Genomic DNA, 25,842 nt, shown 5'->3' on the forward strand with positions numbered 1-25,842 from the left:
ATAACGGTGGATTGCTGAATCTGACCCACAGACTGTCAGACATCAAATTGTGTTTACATGTTGCTTATTGCCATTTGCCGCTACTACACGTGAATACTGTATGTACAATATAGAGCCACTCACCAGTTATTAAAGGAATATGCTGCAGAACTGTATAGCAAAAAAATGTTTAAGGTGCAAGATAGCTTTTAATTTAATTACTTCTTTATTTATTATTTTCGTGAGGCTATTGCTCCCACCCCGTTATGGTTGGGTTGGTTGGTGGGCATGAGTCATATAGCTATTGCTAAGCCTGCCTCGAAGGAAGGACGCTCACTGGCTGGTTGCATAGGTTGGTTGTCAGGCAACTGATGATGCGATCAAACGTCAGGCCAATGGTTCTTCTGCCATCTAGTGGACGAAACGTAAACAACATTATTCGATGTTTGACTGTCAGACATTTCTGGCTTGGGGTGTGTGTGTGTGCGTGCGTGCGTGCGTGTGTGCGCGCGCGCGCGCGTGTGTGTGTGTGTGTGTGTGTGTGTGTGTGTGTGTGTGTGTGTGTGTGTGTGTGTGTGTGTGTGTGTGTGTGTGTGTGTGTGTGTGTGTGTGTGTGTGTGACAATCACAAATAGGCCTATGCTTATTCATTTTTCTAATATGCTTATTCATGTATATTCAAGTCAATGTAATACTAGTAGTCTTCTACGCAGATAGCCTACCCCTAAATGTAATACTAGTAGTCTTCTACGCAGATAGCCTACCCAGTCTTATACGCAGATAGCCTACCCCTATTCTATTCTATTCTATTCTATTCCATTCCATTCCATTCCATTCCATTCCATTCTATTCTATTCTATTCTATTCTATTATTCTATTCTATTATATTCTATTATTCTATTCCAATGGTTCTCACAGTCACTTCTCAGGGGCAATAACAAATAACGCTGAGCCCAGAAGATTCCTTTAAAATTGTATCTAAATCGATTCTATTCGATTCTAATAGAAACACTTACATCTCAGAGACAAAAATTATACTTTTACCCCACTACAATTATTTGAAATCTTTAGTTACTAGTAGTAGAAATTGTAGATTTAGATTATTATTACAAAACATATAACCACTTACCTGTAAGCCCTAGGCCTAGCCTATAGATTTCAGCCATTAGAAAATAGCAGATCTAGAAGCTCACAATACTACGCATTGATTTTTAGATGTGCTATTTTCAAAAGATCTTTATAGGCCTACTACATGAACGTGTGAAATGGGACATGAATAATGAGTTCAGTTCTTTCATGGCTACGTACATTTTGATGCCAATACTTTTGTAGCAAGCCTATACGGCTACTGAAGTAAATTTTGAATTCCAGACTTCCAGGGTAGTAAGTATTAAGTAACCTGATTGATTGATTGATTGATTGATTGATTGATTGATTGATTGATTGATGAATTGAACATGGTGGACCCTGTTGTAAACAAGTGTAATGCTTAATTGGGTCGTCCACTCACAGTTAACAGCCTTTGTATTGAGTTTGTGCTTGAAATGTACTGTAATTCTGCAAACTGTTAATACAATTTTCAATCAATCAATCAATCAATTGATTGATTGATTGATAAAGCATTACACTTGTTTACTTTACCTCGTGTCACCAGGCTTCTACAATGCAGTGTACTGATACTTTTACTTATGCGAGTACTTTTTCCACCACTGATGGATGGATGCAGTCAATGTGCACGGATGTTGGGAGGGCTCCAGCGGGGAAGAGATGACAGTACAGTACCCCGCACTCCCAATCCTCTTCCGGCCCGTGTCCGTGTCCGTGTTCAGAAGGTTCAGAAACCCCATTGGAAAATATTTTACCCTTTAGCCAATCAGCACCCGAGCTCCCACCACTGCAACCAATGAGCAGCGCAGCCTTAGCGTGATCCAGATGGATGCAGACGCAGCAGACCTATATAATGCTTTGTCCCGCCTCGTTCACTTGGCAGTCAGTCAGTAGTATCTGTTGGAATCTGGTCACTAGGACAGTAAGCATCCGCTTTATTTCTCAAACTTACTTTTCTGCAACAATTATCCATAATGAGGGAAATCGTTCACATCCAAGCCGGCCAGTGCGGTAACCAGATTGGTGCGAAGGTAAGATGCAGTCCAAAACATTTAGAGAGATTATTACAAAATAAAGAATATAGCCTGTATAATAAATATAGGCTATATAGTTGTTGTTTTTTTCTTGTTTTTTTTTGCTACATTTCTTTCGATGGGATGTGGTTGTAAGTTGTAACTTAGTTGTAACAATGCCTCAATCATCTTCAGCACTGATTTGGATATTGTTGACTTTATGTTTGTCTTAAAGGACCACTTCTTCACTTTTCAACCTATCTTCATATAATAGGTCCTCACAAATAATCATGATAAAATGGCACAATGTTTTTCTACTCACTCTGTGTCTCATAGGAGGGCTGTGGGCAGTTCAGAAACCCATCCACCAGTGACATCATCATTGGGCAGGTTTTTTTTTTTAAACAAGATTTTTTTACAAAAATGTTTAGATTTTTATTATCGTGAGAACGATGGCTTCCATTTTCGCATTGCAACTTTTCAGGACTAGAAAGCCTGCAGTTTCTATTAGCTTGGTTTCCCCATCGATGATGTCACTGGTGGACGGGTTTCTGAACTGCCCACACAGCCCTCCTATGAGTAGGAAAAAATTGTGCCATTTTATCATGATTATTAGTGACGACCTATTTTATGAAGATAGGTTGAAAAGTGGTGAAGTGGTCCTTAAATCTTGCAAACAATTGTTTTCCTTATGATTGTTTCAAGCAAACTATCCCAAATTCTCTTTGGGCTCGAATAAAAAAATAAAAAAGCACACAAATAGTTTATATTTAAGGAAATGCCTCTGTTGAACTAAAACGATTTCACCCTGTATTGAGCTACATATAGACTGTTGTGTCTAGACGGACCGGACCAATACTGTTTGGTATTGTTTTTTAAGTAGGCTGCCGCTACACACAGCTGATTTGTATCTACACATGTATATTCATATTCATATATTCTAACATTCTGACTAGAGCATGTGTCGAGGACTGACAGTGAAGAATAATGGTAACTCTAACCAAGTTCATGATGGTTGAACTCATTGAACCATCATGAACTTGGTCTTATACACTGCTTGGCTGGCCTTTCGAGTCTCTGAGAATACGTCTTTGTTACTACTGGAAAGTGAGAAAGAAAGAAAAGTCAGGGGAAAACAGAAATGTGCTGAGACAGAGGAGAGGAACGCAGGAACTATGTCCATAGGGGCGTCTGGTGGGAGAGGGGAGAAAGATAACAAGAGACCTAGTGTCTGGCATGAAAACACAGATGAACTCAGTTAAATGGCCAGTGGCGAGTCAGACTGAACTCAGTTGTGTGTCAAACAAGTGTAGGCTATTAATGACATTAAGCAAGTGTGTCGGGTGATGTCACCCCCTCTGAGTTTGTTGTTCAGCAATGGATTAACTTGAATCCAGCCTTTAATTCCTTCACTTCCCAGCAATACATAATTGGGTCCATTATGCCTACAGACATTGTGCTCTTGAGTAGACCGTATCTACAATAAGGCGAGGGCAGGCGGCCGCCTGTCCAAATCCATTTCTGGCCTGGCCAAAATCCATACAATGAGAAATAATCACACCCGTGTGAACTGAGTGGTGTAAGGTCTTATATAGACTGATCAGCTGTGGTCTGACGTAATGTCTCATTCCGGCCAATCACAATGCACCATGCTCATTTTTTTGGCACAGACAGACAGACTAACAAAGCCAGTCGTAGGAGTGGTTTACACCACTCAAAAAAGAGGACCAAAACAAGACATGAGAACTAGTAAAATAGACAGCTGATTGGCCGTTGCGGTAGAGCGCGACCCTCAATCACCCATTGGAATGTAAATACATGCCTTTCAGCCTTTGTATCCCACTCGTCTGGCAGGTATATCTCTTTGAAAACCTACGATTGTGCGCGGGGAGACGACAATTAACATATCTTGCCTGGCCAAAACGTAATTCCTGGATACGCCACTGGAGTAGACCAGATTTTAAATGGCTTCAGGAAAGTTATATAATACTTTTATTGACGGGCTGTAGCCTGACCCCTGTGTAGCCTAGCTACTACCTAAATTATGCTCTGTGTCACACAACCTTCTGGAAATAACAGATTTTCAGTTCAACAAAGGATTATTTAGACTTCAGTGTAAGAACAATGTAAACTCACTGTCATATGTAACTCATATTCAAGTTATACATTTTGTATGTGACGCACACAATGGACAGGGACATTTCATACTCAACATGTCATGAACATGTCCCACTGGAAAACACAATGAAATATCAAATAGAAAACAATTCATAGAATTTACAGTAGTCTAGTTTAGTATAGCCTATGTCTTCTTCTTCTTTTCCTTTCGGCTGTTCCCTTCAGGGGTCGCCACAGTGAATCATCTGCCTCCATCTCACCTTGTCCTCTGCCTCCTCTTCTCTCACACCAACTAACTTCATATCTTCTTTCACTTCATCCATAATAAATCTCTTTGGTCTTCCTCTTTGGTCTTCCTCTAGGCCTGGGAGCTCCTGCCTGGCAGTTCCAACCTTCCACATCCTTCTATACAAACCTGACAACTCTGGCCTCTCTGGCTTTATCTCCAAAACATCTAACATCTGATGTACTCTGATGTACTCGTTCCTATAGCCTCAAACTATGTACCATGTGTATTTATTTAATTTTTATACAGCCAAACACCCCCACTGGTTGACCTCAAGGGGGTGAAAAAGTCGACAGCCAAAAGGTAGCTGAGTGGGGGAGATTTAAAGAAAAAATCTGTCTGGCCATGCCCTTAAACATGCAGACTTTCTTTCTCTACTGCAGGCGGTGTACACACAAGCATACACTTTCTTACTCCTTGGCAGAGATTAGGAGCAGTTGATTGAGTTAGTCTGACAGTTAGTGCTCTCATTTAACAAGACTGGCATTAATGTATCTCCCTGTTGACACAGGGCCAACTGTCTCATCTGAAAAGCTAACGTTCTACCTGAATTCAATCAATGAGGGAAACACAGTTGTAGTAGAGTTGTAGTCTTGTGACTGACATTACACTGATTCCTTGGAAAATGTCCAAGCTACAAGGGTTCAAGTCTGTGTGTTAGAGTGTTAGATTAAAAAAAAAAAAAAAAAAAAACGTGTATATTTGACTCAACTTTCTCGATTAAACGTTCTTCGGTATTCAAATGAGCGCTAGTGGCCCTTGGAAGAATTTCCCCCCAAAAATAAGCGTGCGTGCGTGTGTGTGATGCTCATTCATGTCAAGGCAATTATGTTTATGCACTGTCAAATAGGTCTACATCTATTTTAAGGTAGCATACTAGTATAGACATATATCACCCTGTGATCATACTGTGCACAAATGTATTACATAAATATTTGTGTTTGAACACAAAATGCATTTTGAGAACCCACAAATTTCCACGCTTCGCGCACACACTGTGTGGCCCCCCACACACACACAATCATTCTACAGTTGTGACCACTGGCCTACCACACACACACAATCATTCTACAGTTGTGACCACTGGCCTACCACACACACACAATCATTCTACAGTTGTGACCACATGGCCTAATCTAATTATATACCCCTGGTCTAGAAAGTCAAGGAAAGAGACGAGGTGTTGTTCATGGGACTTTCATGTGATCTGCCGTCAGCACTGACTTCACTGAATTGACTAAAATAACCGTTGAAATACATGATCCGAGGTAAAAATGCATCCAATAAACAATTGATACAATGAATAGAAAGTAGGCTAGTAGGCTAAGTAGAAAGTTTATTTAATTTTATGTTGACAGCACTATATTAGTGACACGTGTGCAACAATCTAAATTCACTAAATTCAATTTAGTGTATGTAACTACCGGTATGTATGCATGTACGGTATAGCAAAAACTAATTTGCAGCACCTACGGTACTTGCAAAGAACTTGAAAGAAAGAGGGGCAGCCAGCCAGTCAATGTCCATAAAGGTGTAATAGGTGTGAGTGTTGGTTCCCTTTTAGCCCTGACTTAAGAAAAACTATCAATATTGTGTTGCATTTCATATCAGTTGGTTTCCAGTTCCAGAGAGAACTGATGCTGTGGCCACAAAGCAACAGGTTACAATTCCACTTTCAGTGACATGTAGCTACAAACTGACGCCCAACACTTGTCGCAGCGTGACAGGCGTGGTGCGTTACAAAAACAAGACCTCGCTCCAATGACGTGGTGATGCGTCAATCCATCATATGTTTTTGTTTCACCATCCCTTCTCTCTCCCAACAATCCCTGCCCTGTTCCGTAAAAGGAAGAAAAACCAATTATTGCTGCTAACCAGTTCCCTGTGCTATTACCATTTTAATTTAAGCAGTGAGGCTTGAGCAACACTTGAACCGTGAATCAGCAGCACTGCTGGCCACATTCTGTCATTCTGTAGCTTTTGTCGTCGCTAGTGTGAGCACAGCATGGTGTTCTGGTGTTACACTTATTTGTACATACCGGTAGCTTAAATAGCCAATCTACAAGTTCACAACAAGACTCATCATGATGTGGTTCTGATATCAGCAGCTGTTCAGGCTGCCTCTCTGTGATCTTCTGTATCCAAGCCCTTGTCATTAGGCGCAACTCATCCATTTCCAGTTGCACAGGTCCCTGCATGTTTGGCCTTTCCCACACAATCTCTCGCACGCACGCACGCACGCACGCACGCACGCACAGATAATGTGCACAGACAGAAACACATGGCTACTATTGTGTGTTAAATGTACTTTAACGCACAACAGTATGTGTCTGTGATGATGGACACTGACACAGAAAGAAGGGAGGGTTACTGTCACAAAGAAGGGAGAACTTGCCAAAAACAATTGGCTGGTTTCCGACAGTGTGCGTGTTCGACAGTGTTCCGACATTGTGCGGGTCCTTGTTTTTGTTTTTCAAAGATACCCTTTTAATATATACACTTGTCCTACAAACCTGTCACCAACCTGTTGAGGTGTGCATCAGCCTTTTTCTATAAAGTCCTCTTTATTAACCCCATTCTAAGTATTAAGAGTCACTGATGGACACAGCACCCGGGGAACAGTTATGCTGGGTTCACTGTCACACTATTGGCACATGGCACATGGAAAATATTAAATAACTTGATTAGAAATAAAACAAACAATGCTAATTATGTGGATTATTTTATTGAGAACGGTAGGACCATTTCCAACATGAACAATGTTGTTGAAGGGTTCAACAAGTTCTTTGTGAATGTTGGTCCCAACCTGGCAAAAGAAATAAGTACCCCATCAGGGGTAAATGTGGAACAATCGCATGAAGACCGAAACCCAGCTACAATCTTCTTAAGAAGTACAGACAGATATGAAGTAATTGATATAGTTAACAAGTTTAAAAACAAAACTTCCACTGACTGCAATGACATAGACATGACACTCATCAAAAAAAGTATAAGTGCTACAGCAGACCCCTTAACATACATATGCAACCTATCATTCAAAACAGGTCTCTTTCCAACTTCCATGAAAACGGCAAAGGTCATTCCCATACATAAAGCAGGAGACAAGCACCTATACACCAATTACAGGCCAATATCCTTGCTGCCCCAATTCTCAAAAATTATTGAAAAACTTTTTGACGTACGGTTAAACAGCTTTATCGACAAACATCAGTTACTGACGGATAGTCAATATGGGTTCCGTACAAATCGATCAACATCAATGGCTCTAATTGATTTAACAGAGGATCTAACCAGCTCAGTTGATAACAAAAACTATGCAGTAGGAGTGTTCATTGACCTCAAAAAGGCATTTGATACGATAGACCACGAAATAATGATTAAAAAAATGGAGAGATACGGAATTAGAGGGGTAGGACTAAATTGGTTAAGAAGTTACATAACAAATAGACAACAATATGTTCAGATGGGTGAGCACAGATCAAACTGCTCACCTATCACGTGCGGGGTGCCGCAGGGCTCAATACTGGGGCCGAAACTGTTTATATTATACATTAATGATATATGTAGGGCTTCAAGTATAATGAAATTCGTCATTTTTGCTGATGACACTAATATATTTTGCTCAGGAGAGAACATTCAAGAGCTACTTGAGGTGGTCTCAACTGAACTGGACAAATTAAAAAAATGGTTTGATCAAAATAAACTTTCACTTAATCTAAAAAAAACCAAATACATGGTCTTCGGCAATCAAAAAACATTGATGAATACGCATATTGAGTTAAAGATCGATAGTATTATATTAGAAAGAGTCTTTGACAACACATTTTTAGGGGTGATAATAGATCATAAGTTTTCCTGGAAACCTCACATAACTTACATCCGCTCTAAACTAGCGAGAAGCATTGGTATCTTGGGCAAAACAAGACACGTTCTAAACTTTGACTCTATGAACACCCTGTACTGCACCTTAATTACACCATATCTCACCTATTGTGTGGAGGTGTGGGGTAATACTTACAGAAGTAACCTTCAACAAATAAACATAATGCAGAAAAAAGCAATAAGATTAGTCAACAGGGGTTCCGGTTTCCGGTTTGAGGGGATGACAGCTTGAGGAAAGCTCGCTCGGTCAAAATATATAATATCGGCCCCAAAGTCAATTAAAAGTTCAAGAAGTTAAGTTTTATTTACTCTTAAGAAGGGGCGAGGATGGTGGCTACCGGGAAAAGAAAGAAAGTAAGGGAGAGCAAGCTTGCCGGCGGTGAAAACGATGCACAACAACCTGAAGCTAACAATGATGCTAACGCTAGCACTTCAGAGACGCAGCAACTGCATGCCAGCGTGGGGTCTCCGGCCGCGGTGGCTAGCAGCGCAGCCCCCCCCTCGCCCAGCTCCGACGGCGGGGACATAACCGACCAAGAGGAGGAGGTAAACCTGGCTATAATCCTGAGGGAACTGCGCGGTTTCAGGCAAGACAACAAGAAACAGATGCAAGACCTGACAGGAGAAATAGCTAAAACAAACGCGAGGGTGGACCAGGCCGAAGCTAGGATCGTAGGGAGCGAGGAAAGGCTACAGAACGTGGAAGAGATACTAGCAGAGATGATAACGATCCAGGAGGCTCTCCAAACGAAGATAACTGATTTACAGGGGCGATCCAGGAGGGACAACGTGAGAATATACGGCATAGCTGAGGGGACAGAGGGGACAGCTAGGTCCCTTATCCCCTTTGTGGCAAAGATGCTAAGAGAAAATCTGAATATCCCCGCAGCGACGCCACTACAGATACAAAGAGCGCATCGCGCCCTGGCTCCGCTGCCCCCAAATGGAGCCCAACCCAGATCAATCGTGGTAAAGTTCCTGAGCTTCACCATGAAAGAAGAAGTGCTTAAGCAGACCTGGGAGAAGAAGGGCTTTACATGGCAAAACTGTAAAATCAGCCTCGATCATGATTATGCACCAGAAATATTGGCCAAAAGAAAAGAATATGCTGAGGCACGGAGGGTCCTAAAAACAAACAACACAAGGTTCCAGACGCTGTTTCCTGCGCGACTAAGAGTCCACCATGCCGATGGGATGAAGACATATGCTACAGTGGAAGAGGCGACGGCAGACCTGGCGAGGCGTGGACTGGCGGTTGAAGTGATCAAGAGACCAACGACGCTCTGGGAGAGGATCAGGAGGTGTGCGTGGCAGACGGCGGGGGGAGCTCGCCCACCGCGGGCCAGCGGGGCTCCAGGATACATAGAGAGGCTGCAAGTTTTCAGACGTGAAGATACAGACTAATCTCCTTTATTTTTCTTTCGAAGGGATACAAAAGGGGGGGGGGGGGGGTATATTGATGCAATTGAAACGATAAGTGTGTGTGTGTCACTTAATATATCACTGAAATTGAATTGATAATCTGGGGGAATTAATGGGTTTCAACACACTGTATGATTTGAAATAATGTGGGATTAAATATGTGCAATGTTATACCACGGAAAGTTAACTGATAAGCTAGGGATGGGGTGGGGGGGTTATTTTCTACTAGATACAACAATGCTGCATTTGTTTTGATACGATCGAGATATACTACTATGCAAGACCTTTCTTTCATAGCTGTCATCAGGGTTGAGGTAACCTGACTAGTCAGGTTAGGGTTGAGGGCCCTCTAGCACCAGCAGGGAATAGAGGTTATCCCTTAGTTAGGAGGTTGGGCAGTGGAAGGTTTCCACTGCTGGAACTCAGGTTTACATGTTTTTTGTCCATTTACGGTATTATTATTGTGTGTGTATTTTCTGCCCACTCTTTCTTCCTTTTCTCCTGAAATGTACATACTCTGAAGTGATATTGCCCTGTTGCCCCTGTTAAGTGTTGACTTGATGCCATATGTAGTCCATCTAAAGAAAGTGAGGATTATACAGAGACATTGGAGATGGAGTCACTTGGAGGGGGCATGAGGGGGGAGGGAGGGAGGAGGGGTGAAAAAAAAAATCTTGGGAATTGCACTTGTGTCCTATGTATAAATATAAATGCTGGCTATACTGTACTGCTTTTTCCAAATAAAATAAATATTATAAAAAAAAAAAGATTAGTCAACAATGTAGGATTTCACGAACACACCAATCAACTCTTCTTGAACTCACACACATTAAAATTCTTTGATTTAATAGACCACAAAACAGCACAAATATTATATAAAGCCAGACAGAAACTTCTTCCAGATAACATCCAAAATTGGTTCAGGGATAGGGACGGGAGGTATGAGCTGAGAGGGGTACTAAACTTCAAACAACCTAGTGTTAGTACCACACTGAAAAGTATGTGTATCTCCGTTCGCGGGGTGAAACTATGGAATGACCTGCCGGATACAATTAAACAAAGTAAAAACATTATACAATTCAAAAAAAGGCTCAAAAATGCTATATTGGACAAATACAAAAGTGAATGACTGAAGCATTATTGATTTAACTGCTTGAGTTTTATTTTTGTACTGTTTGATTACTGTGTTCAATAATGTGTTTCTTCTTCTTCTCTGACTGTTTGCTTGTTAGTTGTTTTTTGTTTTTTGTTTTTTGTTTGTCTTTGTCTTTGTCTTTGTCTTTGTCTTTGTCTTTGTCTTTGTCTTTGTCTTTGTTTTTTGTTTTTGTTTTCATTTTAAATTCCTCTTACAACTGTACAATGTACTAAGGATAGGCACTAATAAGCTCCCAGCTTCCGCCTATACCTTTTCGATCATGTCATATGAGTTTAAAACATTCATCTTGTAATGTACTGCATAAGATCGAAATAAACCATTCATTCATTCATTCATTCATTCATTCATTCATTCATTGGCGACGAAAGCTACAAAGTCACCAAGCGTGGCCAGCTACATTGTTGCCATTGAAGTGTTGCTCAAGCCACACTGTGTGTGAGTGTAACTGAAAATGGGTTAAATAGCACAGTGAACTGGTTAAAAGCAAGTATGAGTTTTTCTTCTATTTTATGAACAGAGCAGGAATTAGCCCTTCACTAAGTCCCTCCCCAACCCATCCTTGTCCAATAGGCACGTTAGCAGCGAAGAAAGCTTGACCTGCATAGCAACCGTTGCCAAACTATTTGGATTGGCATTGGACAATTGCTTTTTGGGGTGAGATTTAGTGAAGGGCTAATTGTGGCAGAGAGCGGAGAGTGGAATTAGTCAAACAAAAACATAAAGTATGAATCACGCGCGTGTAAAAAAGTTGACGCCAGCTGAACAAATGTGTAGCACATCACACCTGCAGCGACGGTGCCAGAAATATTTAGATATATATTTTAATATTTAGAAGGGGGGACTAATGAATCTTGGTTTACATATAGAAGTCAGTCAATTGGGTTTGTTGGGAGGGGGGGGCTTAATGGGGCTAAGCCTCTACCAGAGGGAGCTAATGCCCCCCAGCCAAGTGTCAAGCATCAGTTTTGTAGCGTTATGTTGCTAGCTTTCATTGGAAAATACTTGCTTGCTATCGTGAATGCAGCTTAGGGGTTCAGTGTCTTGCTAAAGAGAAATATAGTTGGCCGGACCTGGACCTGTGATCTAACTGCAAACATTCAGATTCCCTGGCAACCGTTGTACTTTCTGAGCCACTGCAGAAATATTTACTGTAAAATACTCTCCTTCACAGTCAAATATATTTATGGGAGTTGTTCAGGCAAACTTCAGAACTTCACAACTCTGTCTTGTGACCGCAGAAGGAGAAGGGTAATTAGATAACAGTTTGCTTGGCCTTGGAAGAGAGAGAGAGATAGAGAGAGAGAGAGAGTGAGAGAGAGAGAGAGAGAGAGAGAGAACTGAAGGCTGATTGTGAGCCACCAGTGTTTTCCAGCTGTTCTCCCCATGAGTGACCTTCCACTTTAAAAGCCCCAGCTTTCCCTGAGTGAACATTTCTAAACATAGACTGTAAAGATGTTCCAAAATCTTGGCTGAATACATTAGTCACATTATTCTTTATATACTGTATAGTTTCTTTATTGTGGTTTGTCTATTGTGTCTGTATATTTGTGTCTGTCCTGATGCACTTTGAGCTAAATCAAACAGCTCCTCCAATTAAGTGGTTCTTAAACAGTTCTTAAATTAAGTATTCATAAATGGAAGAATTAAACTGCTGCCTGTAACAGTAATACACGTATTACACATGTCAAATCTGTGATATGTTGATTGGTTTGTGTTGTAACTTCAATACACTGTTAGACTTTATTCAGTTTATTGCATCCAAGTAAAGCACTCTGTTGATGCTGTATTGATCTCTCTCCCTCTCTCTCTTTTTCGATTTCCTTTTGGGTGCACTGTACACTGTATACATGACCTTGATGTGTGTGCATGTGTTCCTGTGTGTGTGTGTGTGTTCCTGTGTGTGTGTGTGTGTGTGTGTGTGCGCGTGCGTGCGTGTGTGTGTGCATGCGTGCGTGCGTGCGTGCGTGCGTGCGTGCGTGCGTGCGTGCGTGCGTGCGTGCGTGCGTGCGTGCGTGCGTAGTTCTGGGAGGTGATCAGTGATGAGCATGGTATTGACCCGACGGGGACCTACCATGGAGACAGTGACCTCCAGCTGGACAGGATCAGTGTGTACTACAACGAGGCCACAGGTAAATCCAGCCTCACAATAAATCATGTGTAATTCATGTGTTTATCCTCACACACTTTTATATATCCATCCATCCATCCATCCATCCATCCATCCATCCATCCATCCATCAACAAAATTATTTGAGGAATGTGCTGCTCCCCATTGAGAATGTAGTGAAGGTGCTTACTTATTTCTCTATACATAGTCCAAATGGCATAGAATCAAACCCTGCCTCACTCTTACTTTATCCATCTTAATGAACGGGGAAAACATCTTTTAAAAAGGAAAAAGATTGGGCTGATTTGTCCAGGCTTCTCTACTGTATTCAACAGCATAGTGTTGACTGTTGAGTAGTGGATAGAGAGAGGAAGTGACATGTTAAACCGCGTCAACCCATGATACCAGTCACAATGAGGTCCATGCTGTATGGCGTATGCTACTGTAGATACCCCACAATGTAATCGACAGCCATAACATACTACTTGCTGAGTGCACAATGCTGAGCCTGGTGGATGAACCATAAAGGTAATATTTGGTTGCACCATAAAAAGCAGATCAACGACAAGCTCACAACACGTTGTGACGCGGTGACATGTTGTGAGCTTGTAGATCTGCTATATTTGGTGTGCATTTACAGTATGAATCACCCATAACCGTTTTAGGAACCCCATGATATAGCTCTAGCACCACCCTTAAGGTGATATGGTCATATGTAGCCTCTAGCACCACCCTTAAGGTGATATGGTCATATGTAGCCTCTAGCACCACCCTTAAGGTGCTATGGTCATATGTAGCCTCTAGCACCACCCTTAAGGTGCTATGGTCATATGTAGCCTCTAGCACCACCCTTAAGGTGCTATGGTCATATGTAGCCTCTAGCACCACCCTTATCATTGCTTGATATCGTTGCTGTCGTAAATTGATGTCCTACTTGACAAAATAGCAAATCTGCAAGCTCAAAACGCGTTGAGCTTGTAGATCTGCTACTTTCGCTATATTTCAATTTGAATTCTGAAATGTTAGTTTTGGACATATGAGGTTTTCACCCGACAGAGACTATGGGCTCCATTTTCGTCCTCGAAAACCCCTTATCCCTAAACTTCTTTGCCTTTTTATACTATTCTGCAAAACATCTTTGAATAGTTAAAATGGCCAGTCTACAAGCTCACAATGTGTCAATGTAGATTGGCTAAAATGTTTTTCAAAATAGTAGAATAAGGCAAAGAAGTTTAGGGATAAGGGGTTTAGCGGTGACGAAAATGGAGCCCTATATATAGTATAGTCTTGTTACTTCCTGAACCGTCAGGGCACCACACACTGCTAGTGTACAAGTAAAGCGATGTCTAATTCTTCTTTACAGTCATGAGACATAGCCTACATACAGAGGCATCATGCTCTTAAATCCCATTTACAAGGTTGGTGTCCCTCTCCTTAAATAGCTCTTGTTGTGAAAGAGGGTATTTAGCTGTGAACAGGTAGCCTTCTATGAAGATCGAATCACTGTGGCCTGTGGGACCATGTCCTCTATCAGCTGCTGTGCATATGTCATGCTCCACTTCTCATCCACTTCTCTGCTGTGTTGCGTTTGTGCGTTCGTGCATGCATGCGTGTGTGTGCGTGCGCAAGTGTCTGTGTGTGTGTGTGTGTGTGTGTGTGTGTGTGTGTGTGTGTGTGTGTGTGTGTGTGTGTGTGTGTGTGTGTGTGTGCGCGCGTGTGCACGTGTGTGTGTGTGTGTGTGTGTGTTTGTGTGACTGTGCGTGCAAGCCTTGTACTGTATCTGTAAAAGTTGCTGAAAATATTGGTCCTGCATGCTACCCAAAATATGCCTTAGAATTTTAGCATCAGATTTTTCCACCAAAGGTACAGTAAGTGCCACTAACCACTTTTTGTAGTTTTAAAAAGGTAATGGCTGAGGTTTTACTTTATTATACAAAACCCATTTTTTTAGTAGAATTGAAGACATCAGGGATCTCCATCATGGGGGTACCAGTCATCATCTCCTCTCTTGTAATAGTGCCCCAGACCCCTACAAGCACCACTCTCTCCTGTCACCCCTCTCCCTCACTTCTTCCTCCTCCCTGAGACATGCTATAGAACACTGTTCTGATTTTCAACAGGGGTCTTTGCTGAATTTGATGTTATACTCCATCTAGGGGTCACATGCAGGAACTGCGTTAATAATATGCTGCTCTTTCATGTGTGCGTGTGTGTGCGTGTGTGCGTGCATGCGTGCGTGCGTGCGTGCGTGCAGGGGGAAAGTATGTGCCCCGAGCCATCTTGGTGGATCTGGAACCAGGTACCATGGACTCCGTCCGCTCTGGACCCTTTGGACAGATCTTCAGACCTGACAACTTTGTCTTTGGTAAGAAGGGGTTAGGATACAAAGACAGCAATTAGACATGTGGATGTCATAATAGCCTATGATAGACTCCTGAGGGACTCTGGAGTGGTCAAGTGCTTAAAGGTACTGTAGGGTAAGTGATATTTATTTTGTTAAAATAAGTGTTAAATAGGTGTATATTCTGATAGTAATCATTGCTATATAGAGTGTTTGTTCAGTAATAGGAGTTTCCATGTCTATCCTGATCTTTAGTAGACAGAAAATGCATTTTCAGGTCGGTATACCTATTATAACCAAACAGGAGAGAGAACTTGCACAGAATACAGATTAAACAAGTGAAATCGGAAGTGATCGCACTGAGAAATTGGAACTGGAACACTATAAAATTGAAGCTGCTAAATGTTGCTGCTAAAAATCTTTCCTGATTGGCTGAAGAATTTCCACACAACTGATTTTCTATTTTCTCTTTCTGTTGATTAAAGACCTGGAGAGACTCCTGTTACTGCAAAGATTATTATCAGCTTTAACCTTTTACCAAAAAACAAAAGAATATCACTTATCCTACCTTTAACCCTGGCTGTATCTGTGCCAGACACTACCAACTTGAGTGACACACAGGCACAGTGATTTCCCCAGCTTTTGTCCCATGTTGTGCCAGGCGCCCCACCCCGCCGGCACCACGGGAACGTAACCGCTCCTCTTCCTTCCTGCCAGGCCAAAGCGGGGCGGGCAACAACTGGGCCAAAGGTCACTACACAGAAGGGGCGGAGCTGGTGGACTCGGTGCTGGACGTGGTGAGGAAGGAGGCAGAGAGCTGCGAGTGCCTCCAGGGCTTCCAGCTGACCCACTCCCTGGGTGGCGGAACCGGCTCGGGCATGGGAACCCTGCTCATCAGCAAGATCCGCGAGGAGTACCCCGACAGGATCATGAACACGTTCAGCGTGTGTCCTTCTCCTAAGGTAAAGAATATCATGTATGCATGTACTGCATATACTGTATAGATACTGTATAATGTATATAATTGAAGATCAAAGTAATCCAGCACACAGATGAACTTTTCATCCGAGACATTATGTTTCTGTGTTGTCAATCCGTCAGTTCGTCCGTCCTAACACTGTGAATGCAACATCTCAGGAATGCCTTGAGGGAATTTGGCGACATTTGGCACAAAAGTCCACTTGGACTCAAGGATGAACTGATTATAGGTAGGTGGTCAAGGTCAATGACCTCACAAAACATGGTCATTAAATTAATTCAAAGTCTTCATTCACTAGGTCTAGACAGAGTCTAGACAGATACGGATGTAAATGACAAAGTGGTTGGCAGAGGCATACAACTGCAATGCAGTACTTGTAGTTTCAATTTAATTCAGATAGTTGTATAACATAATTGGAGCGCACAATCAATGCATTTAGCATCTTGGCATACTCAGGTTTGCTGAGCAAGCCAAGAACGCCAGCAGTGACTGTCACTCTGGAGGTTTCTAAGTGAAAGGTGTTATTAAAGTCAAGTTATGATGCATCGTGTTTTTCTTTGACTGACAAGAGCAACAAGTACAAATTAGACATATGTCTCTGTCTCTCTGTGTGTCAAGGTGTCTGACACTGTGGTGGAGCCGTACAATGCCACCCTGTCCGTGCACCAACTGGTGGAGAACACAGATGAGACGTACTGCATCGACAACGAGGCGCTGTACGACATCTGCTTCCGCACACTCAAGCTCACCACGCCCACGTACGGCGACCTCAACCACCTGGTTTCGGCCACCATGAGCGGAGTGACTACCTGCCTACGCTTCCCCGGGCAGCTCAACGCTGACCTGCGCAAGCTGGCCGTCAACATGGTGCCCTTCCCTCGCCTGCACTTCTTCATGCCAGGCTTCGCCCCACTCACCAGCAGGGGCAGCCAGCAGTACCGGGCGCTGACGGTGCCCGAGCTCACCCAGCAGGTGTTCGACTCCAAGAACATGATGGCTGCCTGTGACCCGCGCCACGGCCGCTACCTGACGGTGGCGGCTGTGTTCCGCGGCCGCATGTCCATGAAGGAGGTGGACGAGCAGATGCTCAACATGCAGAACAAGAACAGCAGCTACTTTGTTGAGTGGATCCCCAACAATGTCAAGACGGCCGTGTGCGACATCCCACCGCGCGGCCTCAAAATGGCCGTCACCTTCATCGGAAACAGCACGGCCATCCAGGAGCTATTCAAGCGCATCTCAGAGCAGTTCACTGCCATGTTCCGTCGCAAGGCCTTCCTCCACTGGTATGTAACTCAGATACCCTTAATTTTGTTATTTTGCTTCACCAATGCTTTTATTTTCTTATCATGATACAAAGACAACTTTTTGCAAAATGTATTCACTAGCAACTCAATCCTTCCAGGTACACGGGCGAGGGCATGGACGAGATGGAGTTCACAGAGGCAGAGAGCAACATGAACGACCTGGTGTCGGAGTACCAGCAGTACCAGGACGCCACCGCTGAGGAAGAGGGAACGTTTGAGGAGGTAGAGGAGGAGGCCTGAAAGAACAACGCCGCAAAGCAAAATGAAAAGATAAAACAAGCTAAAATGTGAAAGAAAGGAATGTCAAAGGAAGGAGGAAGAAGAGAAAGTAGAGCCCTGGTCATCTGAATTTGCTTTATAGTGAGGGAGAGAGGTGACATGAGAGTGCGGTGTTGTAGGGGCCTGGGGCAGTATTACAAGAGAGGAGATGATAACTGGGAGAAAAAAAATGACATGACCAAATAAATGTGCCACTGTTTGTAGTTTAATGTTTTATATTATAATATATATGTGTGTTCTCTTAGTGCTATGTTCTTATCTTTTAGCAGAGGGGGTGGGAGGTAAGAAGAGCTCTTTACCCTGCACATCTTTGGCACATCTTTTTTAGCCCTTGCTAAGTAAGCACTTAGGTCCTGCATTTTTATCAAACCCAGCTTTAGACTAAAAAAGGCCCATGAGTGAGTGCAGGTGTGACATTGAGGTCAAGTGGGTGCAGCAGCAGCACATCACAGGGATTTCATCATTGTCTACACGGCAATTGAATCCCTTCGAGGGGATAAATCCCATAGCTAAATTTGACAAATATGATATCAGTGTTGGTGAGAACCTGTATGAGTAAAGCTAAGATCAAAGTGGCTCATGATTGATTGAACTAAGGGTGTGATCTGCATTCAAATCTGCAATGTCTTCTGCCTTCTCACTGCAGATGTAATAGTATACTTATTCAATGCACATACCCTAAAATTGAAAAAACCCTCAACTGTCATCAGAGAAGGTGACTTCATATCTTGATGAACTGTGTTTTTGAGACACACGGTTGAATCGTTAAAATCACTGCAGCAGCCACAAAAGCAGTCCTCTCTCTGACGCCAGCCAGCACCTAGAAGAGGAACACCATCTGAAAAGTTGAGTTTCACCCAAACCATGTTGCTGTTGTGAGAAGAAAGTGTTTATTCCCCCATAGTAGGAAGAACATCCTATCAGCTCATTGACTGCCATGTACTGTAGCAGTGTAGCTTCCAGGGCCTGAAGGATATCAAGCTGTCTCAGTACATGGCAGATTACACTGGAAAACATGGCAAGAGAATAACATTCCACCATGAAAGTTTTGAATTTCTACGAGTTGCTAAATGTTTACACTCTGAGCCACTACAGTATGCAAAGAGTTTACAATCATTCCGTCTTTGATCCTCTTGTCAAAATGTGTCTAGACTATTTGTCTTTTCTTATTGTTAATTTCTAATCTTTTTTATATTTATCTTTGACTTGGGGTCTTAGTGAAACTGAAACATTTGAGAGAAATAAAGTGGTATTTGTAGAAATATATCTCCATCATTTGTCATCATTAGCAGAAGATTTGAATTATAAGCCTGCCTGCTATATTCATAATGCAATACCAGAATGTATTTATGCCATGATGCCACTTCAATACATACAATAAAACTAGAATATTCATATCCACACAAAATAAATATTATGTTTTAGGGGACAAATATATGTTTCAATAGCTTATTAATTAGTTGTGATTTAACCAATAGACTATACCCCTGGGAGGGCCAATAGGCTATACCCCTGGGAGGGCCAATAGGCTATACCCCTGGGAGGGCCAATAGGCTATACCCCTGGGAGGGCCAATAGGCTATACCCCTGGGAGGGCCAATAGGCTATACCCCTGGGAGGGCTGGTCAATGAAATAGGCTATAGGGTTTAATACTGTACATTAAATAGAGAACTAAGATAGGAGAAAATTATGAATCTGCAGTAGGTAGTGATTTTTTAGAAAACCTTTGTGAATAAAACACATTAATGAAATTACCGGTACTCAAAGAGCGCCATCATCTGGATTATCACAATAATAGATCCCCAAGCTTTAAAAAGTAGAAAGAGTCAGTCGGGGATATTTCAGTAAAAGATAGGTGAGAAAATGTTTCTATGATTGCAAATGGTACAAGAACATTAATGTCTGTAAATGTAGCAAAAAAAATAATACAATTAGTACATTTAGCAGAGGATCTTAAAATGTTGAAATTTGACCTGGCCCTTATGGTTGTTTTACATAGCCAGTTTACTGTATCTTCTCAGTTTGACATCTCCAGAAACTGAACAGTTTTCGGTGAATAGGCCTATTCTTATACATAGGCTATACACTAATACACATATTTTCATCAAGTTTGAACAGGGACGTGCAGAGAGTGTTAGAGAGGCAGGGGCTGAAATCTCATAAGAGGGCACTTTTGGACAAAAATAGCTGATCTACAAGCTCACAACGCGTTGCGGCATGCTGCATGCAATGCTGCATCCGTGGTCTGGAAAGGGCATTTGTTTTATAGACGGGTAAAAGGGCAGGGGCTCAAGCCCCCTTTAAGGTCTATGTGTGCACGTCCCTGAGTTTGAATAATAAATAATAACAGCATGAGACAATATTTTTTCTGAAAGGAATTACTGTAGCCTACTTTGGACATAAAAGCCTACATTAGGCTACAAACCGTGCATATGACAACATTCACCAAACAGATTGGGAACATATACGTGGCCAACTCTTTGGATTTGATTTTTGCTACAACAATGTTGTTCCAGAGAAAATGTTGTGAGGTGAGAAATCGCCTGACAATATCAGCTTATAAAAGCCAAGGGCATGCGGATGTTATTCTGGAAACTTGAGACATATTTGTTGTGCAATTAGCCTACTGCGCTGCATGTGAGTGAGTCAATAGCACAGTGGGTGGTGAGCGGATTGGTTGGATTGTGGTTGTGGCTCTGTGCATTTATCGTGATTTATAGATCCATGCATGGCCATGATGCATCCATCTATCATCATTCGGTTGACGGAACGTGACGGCTACTATATTCCTGGACCTGGAGACACAGTGAATGATGAACGACGCATCATAATGATCGGTCAGTCAGTGAGGACTCGGAGTCGGACGCCTGTTGTTGGCGTGCGAGGATCACCTGAGGATAACCTGCAGTGGCCGGTGGCGGGCGCTGAGCAAAAGAAAAGACTATCGCTTTCTGACGAACACTCCCGAGTGTCGCCGATCTCAGATGGTCCAAAAGCCGACATCACCCGAAGCACTCCTCCACCTCCAGCTAATCACAAGTCTTTGGTCGGGTTGGGGGCTCGAAGTGGGTTGGAAGAAATTAATAAAAGGAGAAAAACAACGACGATTTATCGAATATCATCCCACTCCCTGTCTGGTATAGTAGCTACCCCGCCCGCCTCCAGCTGCAGGCTGTTTTGGGGGGATTCAAGCCTGCTAATCAAAGGTAATTGCCGGCATCCTTTAGCCTCTGTGTGTTGCCTAATCGATTATTTTATTTCAGTTTTGCATTGCATGACATTGATGGGTTAAATGTGCTGTCCTTTCCCTATTTTATCATGTTGGAATGCCGAATAACAATAGTGGTTTATTTAGGGCGTTTAACCAGCGACATAGGCTCTTTATTTAAATGGCAGTCGGATAATTATATGGTCACATTAATCGAAACCACGGCTTTTCAAACATGTAGGTGGTGGAAGTGCTTGCTGTGTGGCCGCGGAAATGGGAACGATAAAAAACAAAACTCAGTTCAGGTGAAAAAGCTTTTGTGCATTAGATGGCGTCCGTCGTCCCCATTTCACTGAATATTACATGAAAAACACAGCATCTCTGCAGTCTTTCTTGAACTGTAGCCTATCTCTAGGCCTATTTCTCAAGATCAAATTCATAACACTGGAATTGGCCGGGTGTCGTGTTGGTAAAGTGATATTGACGCCTTGCAATAAAAGGCTGTAAATTTGCAGCCTTTTATTGCGGTTTTATTGCCTATATATCTGTGCGCTTGTGGTGGTAGTGGTGCATTATGTATTCCACCACAGTGTGGTGGATACCCTCCAGATCTATTTAGGGGTATTTTCTCGGACACCCCCACTCCCCAGTGGACTGTGGAAATGGAGATCGCTACACAGAACCAGCTGCGTTATTTCACACACTACACACAAACACTATAGAGAAAGGAAAAGCTGAAGTCTTTTGGAACGCTTGGGGTTAATTATTTCTGGTCAGTGGTACTACTGGCAGTCAGTGGCGTCCTGGCGTGTCATTACAGATTACGAAAGGAGAGAAAGGAAAAGGGATGGAGCGAGGGTTTACGTGCAAGAAAAGCGCGCGCATAGAGAGAATTTAATAAAATATAAATACGCACGGGGGAAGAGACAAAAACAAACAACCTCGGGCTGCAGTTGTTTCTCTAGTCAGCACCCCACCACGTTACCTGGTGAACTTGTCAAGTTCAACCCCCCCCCCCCCCCCGACGTCCCAGTTGAGGCATTAATAGTGACACACCCTTGTCGCACCATCACTGCTCCATCGGTTTTATGGGCTGCATGAATGGGAGGGAGAGAGATGAGAAGACAATGAGGATATGAAAAACATTGCATACATTAGACTAAAAGCAGTTTTAATGCTCGTCAAGTAGCCTACCTACAAAATGTCATGTAGGCCTCCCCCATTTTAACAGGCTGGTGTCGGGGACCCCTGGTGTCCCTGGTCGGATCCCACTTTGAGAACTGGTTAGGGTATGCAGGAGAAAGGGGTCATCACCCCTTTCTCCTGCATGGTCCTTAGTATGAGGTGTATGATGATGTCATGTAGCGTGGTGCTGGTGAGTGCATGCAATTCATCAAGTTCATGATGTGCTAATCTAATGTGTCCCTGGGCACATATGAGGAAGTCTCTGAGAGGAATGCGTGGGTGTAGCCTACCTGCCATTCAAAGTAGCTTCATAGCTATGAAGATATATTAGACAGAGAGAGAGAGGGAGAGAGAGAGAGAGAGGGAGAGGGAGAGCGAGAGAGAGCACATGACATGGAGATGAAAGAGATAAAGATTTGTAGGATGAAGGCTATGTCACTCCTCTTCCTTACGTGTGAGAAGAGAGGGCACTTAGGTTTGTCAGTCAGGGTGATGAGATCCGACAGAATGAGCTTGTTGTTTCCACACCTCTCGCCACCAGAGACCCATTAAAAGGTCTTCTTAGGTCAGTGGTCTATTGAGGAGGGGGTGCCCAGCAAAAATAGGAGCTGTTTACGCACAATGATCCCGATTTTAATAATATGCTGCTGCCTATCTATAGGCTCAAAGTACATTACGATGTGACACTCTGTTAGCTTGTAGATGGGCTGTGTGTGTGTGTGTGTGTGTGTGTGTGTGTGTGTGTGTGTGTGTGTGTGTGTGTGTGTGTGTGTGTGTGTGTGTGTGTGTGTGTGCGTGTGTGCGTGCGTGCGTGCGTGCGTGCGTGCGTACGTGTGCATGCCTATGACATGCCCAGAATTGTATAGTTGTAGACTTCTACTAAATCTAATCTAACAACTATGATCTTCTCTTATGTTAGCCTGGCTAATAAACCAGACCGAATCATTCGTTGGCTGCCGGCGGATTACGGTCTGGAGAGGCTCAATTGTACGCCCATTTCCTACACCAGATAACTGGTGTGGCCAATCGGGACACGGTATGCAATATAGGCGGGCTTTGGTACAGTGACATTCAATGCTTGAGACCTTTGACTGACAGTACCTCTAACCAATTGCGTCAAAGAGAAAATGTTTGAACCCACCCCCCGGGAAACAAGATCCATACACAGCAGCTTATTAGCCAGGCTACTCTTATGTGGGGCATTAAATTAACCTTGCAGAATGTGTCGTAAATGGGAGTGAAGGACACTGTGTCAAATAAATGTGTCAGGCCTGATCTCTGTATAGAGTAGACTGACTGATCTAATTTCCCATAACATGCAATCCTACTTAAAGACAGATATTGTATAAATTAATGTTACGTATAACATTAAAGGGCTCTTTGCCTGTAGCCACGAGTGCTCTGATTTAAAATGACTGCAACAATGGTTTAAGATTAGCTCTGGTCCATCACTCTAATGCTGTTGCATTAGAGCTATGGGACTCTCAATGCATTGCCCTCGCATGGCGTGCAGCACAGCCTCTCGACTTCTGCAAAAATACAAATAATGATTTTGCTACTCACCAATACAAAGGTTTTGTTATGAAGAAAGCCTACTTTCCCCAGCGGACTCACTCTGAGCCCCCCACCACACGTATAAAATGCACTTTTAGTCCAGAACATCTTTTCACTGGAAGAAAAAATCTGGTCAATGGTCTTGGCAATATGGCACACTGGAGGGCCGCGAGGGTATTGTTACAGTTATGCTCGGTGTGGACATTGCATTACAGGGGTTAAATTAACACACAGGACTTTACAGTGTTGGCTAAGTAAATCCCAATTTCATTGCATCAAGTTGCCAGAACTTTATTTGCTGCTTATACATATAATAGGGCTGTATTATGTATAGCCTACTTCACTGTTACCAGTGTGCGTGCTGTGCGCACAGACGCTGCACAGACACCACTTTTAATTCTGGGATTCTGCAATTCTAATACATTAAAATAAAATAATCCCATAAACCACATCCATTCCCTCTCCTCTGTGTGTCTGTACGCATGGGAGAGGAAATGAAAGTGCTTGAAAATTGAAATGTGACAAAGCAAATCACCTACACTATACTCATAATCATAGAGGACCACCCCATGTCACCTCTCCAGATTTATGAAGCTTGACAGTCCTTGAATTAAATCCATGATTTATGGACCATGACAGCACACAACTGCCCAAATATGCAATTGGCTAATTGAACTGTTAAACATAATAATTACACCATTCAAACAAACATGGATGCTTCACATAGGGCTGTGGTTAAAATGTTTACAGTAACTGAATCAGAACCTCTCCTGCAATGTCTCTGCCTGGATTGATGTTTTAATAATAATAATAATAATCTTTTTTGTCCCGAAGGATATTCGTTTTCACAGTCTGTTCCAAAAGGAACAACAAAAAACAACACATAACCATAAAGCACAAAACAATACAATACATAATGAGGTCACCACTGTACAAAAAAAAAATCAACCTATCGACTGGGCACCTTCTTTAATACCGCAATGGCTGAGGGGACAAAACTTGTGTTAAAATGAACCCTTTCCCACTTAAAGGTTCTGTATCTTCGCCCCGATGGCATGTGGTTCAAAGTAGCGAAACAGGGGATGATAAATGTAATTTGTTATTGAAAGTGCTAAGCGTGTGATGACCTCATTGTTCATATCAGAAAGTGTGGGTGTGGGAAGTCTGATGATCTTATAAGCATTGAGGCCCGGGTAATACTGAAAAGTTTGTTTCTGTTAGGCATGGACAGTATAGTAAAGATGCATGCGGAACAATACAACAGAACAGGTTGAATCTTTAAAATGAGAAATGGTTTAGTCAGTAATAGAGTTATTGTCATGAAGCAGTTCGAGAATGGCAGTGTCATCAGAATATTTAAAGTATGTTATGTTGGTGGGCGAAGGGCTAATACAGTCATTTGTGTATAATGTGTAGCAACATTTTAAATGTCAGTGTTGGTTTGTCAATAGGCAGAAAGATTATATCGGTATGGCTCTGTTGAGTCTGTCTGTTGTCTGTCTGTCTCAGATATGGTTACTTGAAATCATGTCCAAATTTGAAGATGACTTAATATCATCAATATGACATCATCGATAAGCCAGAAATAAATGATAAAAGTTGAGTAAGCACCTTTATTGTCATTGCTGTGTGAGAGATAGTTTTGCTTACTATACAATGCCTCACTAAAACTTTATAACATCCCGCTGAGTCAAGGCTGTCTCAATATGAGATCCACATGGGAGCCACACCGTTATTGGAACCCGTTTTATACTCTTATTATAGACCAACACCTCAGTTAATGCAGTTTGCAGGAATGTGGAAATTTGAAAATGCAATATCTATTATTATTTTCAAAGTGAAAATTATTTCTTTAATGTCTTTAATGTCACATATACGCTTTGTGGCCTAGGATTTCACCACAGCCCAGAACTCAGACT

The 25,842-nt window shown here is 42.5% G+C and overlaps 2 protein-coding genes across 3 annotated transcripts in view; both read left to right on the forward strand.

Annotated features, from left to right (window-relative positions):
• The first annotated feature begins 1,984 nt into the window (after positions 1-1,984).
• Positions 1,985-19,216, forward strand: LOC306938262 (tubulin beta-5 chain-like). Of its 2 annotated transcripts, XR_013791698.1 has the most exons (7): positions 1,985-2,116; positions 12,983-13,091; positions 15,324-15,434; positions 16,128-16,372; positions 17,008-17,675; positions 17,795-18,373; positions 18,549-19,216. XR_013791698.1 is itself a non-coding variant. In XM_079522344.1 (6 exons), the coding sequence occupies exons 1-6, from the start codon at positions 2,060-2,062 to the stop codon at positions 17,934-17,936; spliced, it is 1,332 nt and encodes a 443-aa protein (XP_079378470.1). In that variant the 5' UTR covers positions 1,985-2,059; the 3' UTR covers positions 17,937-19,216. The 2 variants fall into 2 exon arrangements, 1 of the variants encoding a protein (XP_079378470.1); XM_079522344.1 differs by having other exon boundaries at positions 17,795-19,216.
• A 1,497-nt stretch (positions 19,217-20,713) lies between these two features.
• LOC306937999 (uncharacterized protein) overlaps positions 20,714-25,842 on the forward strand; it is a gene marked incomplete at both ends in the record, with an annotated part of 41,189 nt that continues 36,060 nt past the window's right edge. The window contains one exon of the mRNA XM_079522021.1: positions 20,714-20,813. Within this exon, the coding sequence (XP_079378147.1) occupies positions 20,714-20,813 (100 nt within the window). The remainder of the gene's footprint in view (positions 20,814-25,842) is intronic.

The sequence above is a fragment of the Electrona antarctica genome, assembly GCF_951216825.1.
Source record: "Electrona antarctica genome assembly, chromosome: 15".
Taxonomy (NCBI): Eukaryota; Metazoa; Chordata; class Actinopteri; order Myctophiformes; family Myctophidae; genus Electrona; species Electrona antarctica.